This window comes from Lipotes vexillifer, unplaced genomic scaffold, assembly GCF_000442215.2.
Source record: "Lipotes vexillifer unplaced genomic scaffold, Lipotes_vexillifer_v1.1 scaffold58, whole genome shotgun sequence".
NCBI lineage: Eukaryota > Metazoa > Chordata > Mammalia > Artiodactyla > Lipotidae > Lipotes > Lipotes vexillifer.
Window position 1 is genome coordinate 4,495,844 of NW_006781997.1, and position 9,864 is coordinate 4,505,707.

Genomic DNA, 9,864 nt, shown 5'->3' on the forward strand with positions numbered 1-9,864 from the left:
CCCTTCTTTCTTCATCTATTGTGGAGGAGAAAGTAAGCCCAAAGTTGAGCATTTCAAGACAGATCAGAAGTGGGCCAGTAGTTACTGCAGTGGATAATAGTGCAGTCTCTGCCCCGGGCTGCCTGGTTTGGCATCCTGGCTCTGCCCAATTATGTGACTGGACAGATTACTTCTCCTCTGTGAGCCTCTGTGGTAATAAGTACCACACAGAATTGTTGTGAGGTTTAAATGAGTTAACCTATATATAAAGCCCTCAGACCAGTGCCTGGGGCATGATAATTAACATTAGTTATTGATATATGCAATGCAATTAGTTATTACTAATTACTATCACATCTGGGACAATATAATCATATAGTATCTTCCATGTGAGCAAAAACAGTAATAGGTTCTTGTAATGATCATAGTCTACTTAACAGGTACCAAAATGATAGAAAGAGGGGATGGGTAACTCTGCTAAGCCATGTTCTGAGTAAGGTCCCTTAACTGCATACAACCCTTGAGACAATTACCCAAGATACACTGTATTTGCCTCTTGTGTTATAATGAAGATCAAGATTTGAATTAATATTTTATGCTTTAACAACTTTCAAGGGCAGTTTGGGCATAACACTAAATCTCTCTCTTCAGAGAAAGAACACGAATAACTTTGGCATCTAGGGAAAATGAAACCATTAATTTAATAATTTCTTTTTTTGACCTAGCTGTAGGTTTGGTTTCCTAGCCTAGCTGATTAAAATATAAAATAACCAGTATTTCCAAAACATTTTTAAATTGAGGACTCTACTATCTGAAGAGCCTAGAATTTAAGAAGTAACAATAATTCTCTTTTGGAGAAAAATGTGTGTATCTGACTGAATGGTGTACAAGTAGTGTTTTCTATACATCTCTGCTTTTACTTGATGAAGGCCATCAGATAACCTGGCCTTCCGTGGGCTACCATTTTCTTATCTGTAAAAAGGAGGGGGGATACCCAACTTCTCATTTCCAGGGTTGACATGAGGTGGAAAGGGGTTCACAGGTTTCACAGCACGACAATCACTTTGGAAAACCAAAAATATATATACAAAGTAATTTTACTTCCTGACATCAGATCATACTACTATAAATTATTTTATGCTATTAGAGAAAAACTAAGGTATTTGTTTTCCTTTTAAGAAATAACACAGCGACCTAGTGGTAAACAAACATCTTTAATGTTCGTTTCTTCTTCCTCATCCCCTTCAGTTTTGCCCACATGTGTAGCCCTTCCCCTGTCCCAACACTAAAGTGACCAAGCCATGACCACAGAGACTGAGAAGAATATTCGAGGTACCAGAGACTCCATGGGCATCTCTTCCCCTTCTGGTGACTCCTAGTTCTTCTTCTTGGAGACAACTGGGGCCTCTTGATGCTTACTTTTTTTCATCCAAAGGAGGATAGGGAGGGACAGAATTTGTGGGAGAGAAGGCAGAGAGAGTTTCTTCTTTCATCATAAAATGTTCTTTGTAAAAAATATGATATATACACACACACACGTATAAAACATATCCAGTGCAACTGCAATTGCTGTGCCAAACACTGGGAAGTGCCCCCTTTGGTCGATGTATTTCTGGAGTTTTAAACAGTTGTCCTACAACAGCTGCATTTCAGTAAGACTCGGGCAGGTGGCTCCAGATAAGCCACTTGCCGCTCACATTCAGGCTGAGGCTTCCACGTTCACAGTCCGAAGGAAAAAGTGTGTCTTTGTGTCTGGAGTGGGTGTTGTAGGGAGGGAGCGGCAGGAAAGGAGCTGGAGGCTATGGGTGAGGAAGAAGGAATTGGCTTCTTTTGACTTCTCTACCACAGTCTTTGATGCAAGTACAAATACATTTCAGTCTGAGGATATTGACATTGGCAGTGCTATGATCACACTACTTAATGAAATAATTCACATCAGCATAAAAAATATTCACACCAAAACATCTCTTTTTCTTTCCCTCTTTCCAAGAAAACTATGATATCATGTCACCTAAGTGATCACCATGGATATTTCCAGTGATTTGCCCAAAAGTCATTAAGCATCATTCAGAGTCTTTGGATTTCCTCTTTTGGCAGAAGGAATTATTTTTAGATGAACATTCTGTCGATGTGTGTTCTGGTTTTCCCAATACACGGAGAAGTTTGAAGTCTCTGCATTCCCCCATGTCCTCATCCATGAAGTGAGAGGCACAGATGCCAGCCTCCATGGCTGGTCAGAAGGGAAAGGGAAGGGGAAACCCTGGGTCAGCAGATCAGCTCAGAATGGATGCACCACAGAGGGAATAACGACGAGCTGCAAACCAAGATCAGAAGCTGTTACAAACCCACTTGATTTCAGCTCTGAGTGTCACCAATTGTGCTATGCAGAGACCTACAGGGAAGAAGGTGGGTTGTCTAAAACCAGTACAGATCCTTGCTTTTGTCCTGAGGCTGCAAATCTGAAAACAGAGAGAAAATAAAAGGGAGAGAGAGAGGGAGAAGAGAAAGAGAGAGGGAGAGAGAAGGGGGTGGGGGAGGGAAGGCACAAGATATTTAAAGAAAGAGAAAGACAAACACCACTGTTTCGTTGTGAAAGTCACAGAATTCATCTAAAGGGCATGAATGAAAGTAAAAGCAAAGCAAAACAAGTGTCAAATTTGCACCTGAGGGAAGGGAGAGCCGGCAAGACTACGAGCCAACGATTGCATTTATTATATAACTATTTTTTTCATTTGCCCTAAAAATAAAGCAAACAAAAAAGTAAACCCTATTTGACTGTACCTTTCAAATTCAACTCTTCAAGCTAGGGACTTAATATTATCACTAAAATCGTATTCTTGTTAAGTTTTATGTTTTCCAGAGACCTATTTAATTTTACAATTAAGTTGATATCAGTCATGAGTCATATTTGTATGACTTGTAACTACCACAATAGGTGACAAGACCCCCCTGCCCCCCACCCCCAACCCGGGCCACCATTTAAACTACGCTCTTAGCAGGCACTCTAGATCAGCGCTGTCCAACAGAAACACAATGGGAGCCATGGGCATAATTCTAAATTTTCCGGCAGCCACATTGAAAAAAAGTAAAAAACAAACAGGTGAGACTTAGTAATATACTTTATTTAACCCAATATATTCAGTATGCAATGTGTTGAAAATATTTCAACATGCAATCAATGTAAAACATCAGTGAGATGAATTTTACATTCTTTTGGGGACAAAGTCCTGAAATCCAGTGTATATTATACACTTGCACATCCTAATTCGGCCTGGCCACGTTTCACGTGCTCAACCGACACTTGTGGCCGGTGGCTACAGTGCTGAACAGCACAGAGCTAGAACCTTTCCAACAAATTTTATTTTTAAAAAATCCTCTGTAATATTAACCAGCTACTTTCTCATTCTGCCCACACCGATAACACAGGGTCATCTGTCTGCTGAAACACAACCCCGCCATGCAGACCTTCGGGCCTCAGGGTCACTGGGGTCTCCAAGGAGAACTAAGTAGGGTCCCGGCCTCAGCCCAGGTTTGGGCACAGGGCAGGAGGGGCCCGGGGATGCCACGTTCCCTCTCCCGCTTACCTGAGTCCACGCTGAGGCCCAGACCCCCGGCCACGTCCCCCGTGGGGCTCGCGAAGGGTCCCCCGTGCGCGGCCCACGTGGCGCCGGCCGGCTCGCCCTTGGCCGAGAGCTCGCAGGACGGGCTGCCGGGCGCGGGGGCCGGCGCGGGAGCGAGGCGGGCCGGACGCCCCGAGGCGGCTGGCATCAGCAGCGGCCCGTAGCGCGGGTCGAAGTGCGGCGCGTAGACCTCGTGCACGGCGGCGGGCCGCGGGTAGGCGGCGGCCTGGGCGCCGAGGGCGCCGCCCAGCGCGTAAGGGTGGTGCGGATGCGCATGGTGGGGATGCGCGTGGTGCCAGGGCTCTGCCGCGCCCTGGTGCAGGTGGCCGTGCAGCGCGGCCGGCGAGTAGGGGTCGGCTGCGGCGAAGGGCAGCTCCGAGTGAGCGGCGGCCAGCGGGCTGCCCAGCGGCGCGGGCACCGGCGTCTGGTAAGCGCTGTTCCAGAAGGAGGCGGGGAAGCTGCGCTGGCTCATCGGGAAGGAGCCGTCTTTGGGCCGGCGAGGCGGAGGGGAGGAGAGGGAGAGAGGAACGCATCACCTCCGGAAGCACGGTTGCCTACGCCGCTCGGCCGCCGCAGAACTGAACGGCCGGGGCGGGCAAAGGGCGGGAAAGGCGCCGTGCTGGGCGCACGCGCGGCGCCTCTCTCGCGGGGCTGCGGCCCGGGAACGCGAGGTCCGGGCGCCGCACTGGGGAACTCTTTGGGGAGGAGCGCCGCTTCCTCGGATGTTGCAGGCGCGTCCCAGGCTGCGGGAACCTGGAGACTGGCGGGGAGAGGAAGAGCGTTCCTTCGGACTCAGGGCTGGACGGCCTCGGACCAGAAGCGGCCTCGCCTTCCCGGCCCGCAGCCTCTCCTGAAGCTAAAGGTACCTCTTCCCGCTCTTGGTCGGCCGCCTAGCGATCTCACTACCCGCTCTCGCGTTTCAGCCTCCCTTGCTCCAGAAAATGTGCCCCTCCAAGGCCTCCGATGGACTGGAAGTCCATCGACATATTTCGGAGTCTTGCTATTATTAGCCTCCTTTCTAGAAACTTTATTTCAAAAAAATTTTTTTGCAAAGAGTAAACTTGACCTGTTAAAAGGGCAGCTGTATTATTTGCAGAGGGGGACACGAAGGGACAGGTCTTTTCAGTTTTAATTAAATTTTCTGCATCAAAATGTGGACGCCAGGAATAATAATAATAACAACAATAATAATTATTATTGTTTGTATCATTGTTGACCCCTAGTGTCTGGAAGCATTTTAAGAGAACAGCATTTAGCTCAAATTTGTTGCCTTTAGTTGGGAGGAAAGGAAAGAAAGACATTTAATTAAAAGAACCCTGGAGAAGGCATCTGCATTTCATAGTAGATAATTTAAAATGCTTTGAAAATGCATTCTAAGTAGTGAACAGTCTTCCTGTTAAAAGTATTTAGGCAACTGGAGAATAAAAAGAATGTTTTGTATTTAAAACTAATGTTTTTGGATCTTGTCTAGGCAAGGTTTGTACAAACTGTCATACTCTTAAGAAAAAAAAGGAAGGGCGACAGTTGTCATTTCCCCCAAAATGAAATATTTGTTTTCCTTTGTTACAACAAAGTCCTCATTTTTCAGCTTGGTACACATCAAAAGCAAAGATTAGTGAGAAAGTTACCAAAGTTACCAAATAGTTACTTCCACCCTTGTTTTGGTAATAAAGAGAGGTCAAGATTTCAGAATAGAAGGGAGAGTTCATTGACTCCTCCAAGAAATCATTGTCCCAGGCTAGGTAAAGCAGTGCTTGGTGAGAAGGGTAAACCAATAAAGAAGGGATGTGTTTGGGGAAATCCCTTAGAGATGTTTTCACTACCCTTAAATTCTTATTTCTTTATTATTTTACTTGCTTATTGAAAGACATTCTCTGCTTCAAGATTTCCCAAGTAATCAAAATCTGGCAAAAGGCATAAGTAGGTTTTAGGAGACATTCTTCAGCAGGTTTTGCTTGCACTGCATTCTAGGACTTTTTTCTCTGGAAAGATTTTCAGAAATGGGGTAAGGGCCCTGTAAGCTGTTGTTTGTGAAGATCCTCCTCCCCATCCCCCCCCCACCTGCCTTGGGAGGCTGTTGGAAACCTCACATTTCCACAGCACATTTACATACATTTTCTGTTTCCCTTACAGCCACCTCCAGGGATAGTTAAGTGGGCAAGTATTATTCTAATTTTAGAGACCAGTAAATAGAGTGACCTCCAAGAGGTTAAGAGACTTGCCCAAGGTCATATTGCTAGGAAGTGGTGGAGCCAACACACAAACGTAGGCCTCCCAATTCCAAGGCCTTTGGTTTTTTCTAGGTCACTGCTCTGCTCTGCCTCTTCAAGGAGAGATCTTAGGCCTGTGCCTACTCCTTCGATTTCCTTATCCTCCCCCAATGGCCCTCCTCACCTCTTCTCTAACACCTAGCATTCTTTCAGCTGCATCTCTTTGAACCCCTGTAGGCGGACCCCAGGCTATGAGGGCTCTCTATCCTCCCTTGCCAGTTGGGGCCCCATACTTACCCCGCCAGGGCCCGGAGCTCCGCGGGGCTTTGCTGCTTGTACAGCTTGGGGAATAGCTGCTAGGCTGGCTCAGGGCCCGGCTGAAGTGTTCGTCCACCACAGAGCTGATGTCTCCCTGGAAATAGGTGAAAAGGACGCAGCGGGAGTTGATGTACTCCGCCTCTGGTGGGCGCTCTTTCTCCGGGCTGCCTTCTTCTTCTTTTATACTAGCCGGAGTTTGGCTGGAGAAGGAGGAGCTGCCACTGCCGCTGCTGTTGCTGGGGCTGGCGTTGCACTCCTGGGCTTCCTGCATTTTGGAGTAACAGGCTAGTTTCTGCTCAAAGGAGAAAGAGTAGAGAAGTCAATTTCAAAAGAGCGGGCAAATTGTGTTCAGACTGCACTCCCTCATCCGGATCCCAGAGGTACCCAGGAGCAACTGAAATCGGTGCCCATGCCCGGTGCTCAGTAACGTGGGCTGCAGTCAACAGGCCTTCCAACCTGCAGCTCAACAAAGGTGGGGCTCCTGAGAGGCTGACTGCCCTTCTTGGAGTCTCTGTCTCCCTGGAATTGCTGCCAGGCCACAGGGAGAACTCTCTGAAGGTGTCAGGGTGAAGGTTCAGGAAGACGCCTAAGCAGTTTGACCACAGAGCCAGGCTCAAGGCAGATACAGTTTTAAAATCAGGCTCCAAGGGTAAAAAGCACCCAAGTCCAGTTAGGGCCTGACTCTTCCCTGCCTGAGAATTCAGGGCAGACATGCAAGATGCAGGATTAAAGCATCCTCATGATAGAACATGAAAATAACAAAATCCACTCTACACAACAAGGATGTAAAGGAAGAACTGCTGCAGGATAAAAACATGGAATAACATCGTGACATGGATCATTTTAATAAATGCAAGTTGATATTTGGTCATTCATAAAAGGGCCATTAGAAAGTCTCAGCTTTTAAAGAGATCTTCTTTTGAGTAAGGAAAAACCAGTGGGCTATGAGAATTTCTACCTCACCATCTGTGTATATTGAGGGAAAAAGTAATAGAAAGGAGCAGAGGATGATCTTGGCTGTAAGGTTGGGTAAATCATGACTGTCTGATAGTGATTTACAAAACCAAGTGTGGCCGCTGAAAACATTTTCTTAGAAACGAGCAATGGACTGAATACAGTGTTAAAGCAGTATGCAGGCAGGGATGCCCTTCAAGGGAGACCCTGATCATACAAAAATGAACAGAGATCTTGGGGCAATAGATTGGTCCAGGGTCAGGGAGGAGAAAGGACCAAACGGACAGAAAACCAACCCTCCTTTCCTCTTTGTAATACTCCCAGCCTGGGAAGGAGCTCATCTTGGACACCGAAGCCAAAAGACTGGAGTTATTTAGCAATATCACCATTTCTACCACATTCCCACTTGGCTTACAGTGAGAGACTCTGGTGATTCCTAAAATTAACATTGAGACTAAACAACCTTCTGGTTGGAAAGTTTTAAAAAGGAGAGGAGGAGGGAGAAAAGCAAAAACAAAAGGCAAAATCTATCCATTCCATCATTAATTCATCCGGACATTTTCAAATAGATATTCTGCAAGCAAAACTGGCAAAAGCATGGACTCGGACACTGGGGTGTATTTCAATTTTCCCGAAGCAGGAGGTCCAGGCCCTCACTTTCCAACCTTGTCTGGACTCCTAGGGGATCCCCCCCTCTGCCCACTGGAGTGCGATCTTATTCATTTCCTGGACTACTGTCCTCAGTTTCGACTACAGAAGCTGAGGAATGAAAAGAAAAACTTCGACCAGATATAGCTCGGAGAATAGAAATATTGTAAAAATTAAACGAAACTTGAAGAGTTTGCAGAACCGGGGCTAGTGCTCTTCTCAAAAGTGGGTTTGTTGATGGCAGGGCAGCCGGACTCAGCTAGTGAAAGGCGAAGTATTATCTATGAAGCTTGCCTCTGCCGGGTCAATAATATTTCCCAGAACTTTGCAAAGCAAAGATTATAAAGCCAGTGAGTTTCGTGCGGTTCTCTTTGTTACGAATTCGCTGGTTCTGGAATTAATTGGCCTGATCGCCTGAGAATTGAAACTGAAAAAAAAAAAAAGCCTTTGATAAAATAAGCTTGCAGAGATGAGAACGCGAGTCTTTGATTCTCAGACATAAAGACAGAGACAGGCCTTTGCTTTTGTTTTGTTGTCACTCTCACCTTTGGGACCAAAGTTTGGTTTTCCCTGCGTGAGCTTTGCTTGCGTCTCCCCGCGCCAGCACCGGGCTTGGAAGAAATCTGGAGTCCGACATACCCTAAGAAATCAATGCAGCTCGCGCGATCCTCCTCTAATTATTCCCGGGAAGTCCGGGGCACGCACTAGCAGGACTTAGCTGCCTTCCCGAGAGAGCAAACGGTCAAGCTAAAGGGGTTAGCTCAACCTACTGGGTGGCAGCGCGGGCAATCCCCGCATCCGGGAGGCGCCCGCCGCTGTTCGGACGCCCAGTACCCGCGCGGAGGCACCGGGAACCTCGGAGTACTGGCAGTGCTTGGAGAAGCCGGGGCGCGCCACCTGTCTACGAGGCCTGGCCGAGAAGAGACACGTACCTGGTGGTAAGGGGTGTAGGCGGCTGCGAAGTAAGGCTGGGGAGGACCATAGACTTGGTACATAACATCCAGACAGCTCATGGCTTCCCGCAGCGGAGACGGTTAAGTGTTTTATCATCAACTCTCGGGCGGCGGAGGGCAGGGATGCTGCATGGGCGGCACTTGGACCCGAGCTCCCAAGTCATCCGCGGCGGAGCGAGGGGCAGCGTGCTCCGCGGCTGGAGATCCCGCTCGCACGCTCCCTTCCCACCCTTGCAATTCCAGCCGCCACCGCGCTCCGAGATGGAAGCGCCCGGCCTCCGGCTAGTGGGCATTTAAACCCCACGCGGGGCCGGCGTGCTGACGCCACTCCGGGGCCGCGGAGGAGGAGGAGGGGTTGGGGGCGGGGCCGGGAGGCCAATGGGGTGCGTGGGACGAGGGACCGAGGGGCTGCCTGTGCGTTTCCTTGGGCTACCCGGCGGCGAACCTGTGGCCGAAGGGTGCGGTGAACTGCGCAGCCCGGAACTTGAGCCGTGAGACTTCGCGCCGTGAGGAGCAAGGATTTTCCAGGCTAAAGCAGGAGGGGGCGGGAGGACGGAGAGGAGAGGGCAGAAATGAGGGCTTTTACATTTGGAGAGAGAAAGAAAGTTGTTGAGTAGTGGGGAAAGGTCTTGTGGGGATTCCCGACCTCACACTGGAGAGTTGAGTGTGTGCGTCCGGGGTGGCGAGGTGGGGAAGATTCTTTGCTCTCGGCTCCTCGGCGAGAGGAACGGCGCTATCCCTAGGAATACCCCAGGAAATCCGGATCTTCGCAGACAGGATGTAAGAGTCCGGGAACTCCTCTCTGCGCGGAGGAGCTCCCTCTGCGGGGAAACGGCAGCGGCTGAAGCCTGTAACCGCTGCCCTGCGGCACCTCCTTTGCGCCCCCTCCTTTGCGCCCCCTCGGAGCCAATCCACACGCCGTCAGCTACCCCACCTTTTAATTCCGCTCACTGGGGCGGGTCCCTATTGCCCCTCTACATTATGATCCCTCCCTTTCTCTTTGACGCCCTCCATCCGAGCCCTCTAGGTCCGCGTTATTCGCTCCCCGCCTCCAGCTCGTCCGGGTACCAGCTGCTTTCGAGGAGTCCAGGCGGCTTTACCCAGACCCCGGCCGCCCCGAGTCTCCTCGGCCGTCATCCTTTAAAGTTTCAGTAACTTTTTGGAACGAGGACTCATTGGCTG

At 49.0% G+C, this 9,864-nt stretch overlaps 1 protein-coding gene across 3 annotated transcripts; it reads right to left on the reverse strand.

Annotated features, from left to right (window-relative positions):
• Positions 1-1,179: 1,179 nt before the first annotated feature.
• VGLL2 (vestigial like family member 2) lies at positions 1,180-8,940 on the reverse strand. Of its 3 annotated transcripts, XM_007454924.1 has the most exons (4): positions 8,662-8,940; positions 6,107-6,419; positions 3,564-4,085; positions 1,180-2,293 (listed from the first exon to the last, which is right to left on the reverse strand). In XM_007454924.1, exons 1-4 carry the CDS (start codon positions 8,740-8,742, stop codon positions 2,253-2,255), a joined length of 957 nt encoding a protein of 318 aa, XP_007454986.1. In that variant the 5' UTR covers positions 8,743-8,940; the 3' UTR covers positions 1,180-2,252. The 3 variants fall into 3 exon arrangements, with proteins under 3 accessions (XP_007454986.1, XP_007454987.1, XP_007454985.1); XM_007454925.1 differs by lacking the exon at positions 3,564-4,085; XM_007454923.1 differs by lacking the exon at positions 1,180-2,293 and having other exon boundaries at positions 3,087-4,085; positions 8,662-8,931.
• Positions 8,941-9,864: the final 924 nt, after the last annotated feature.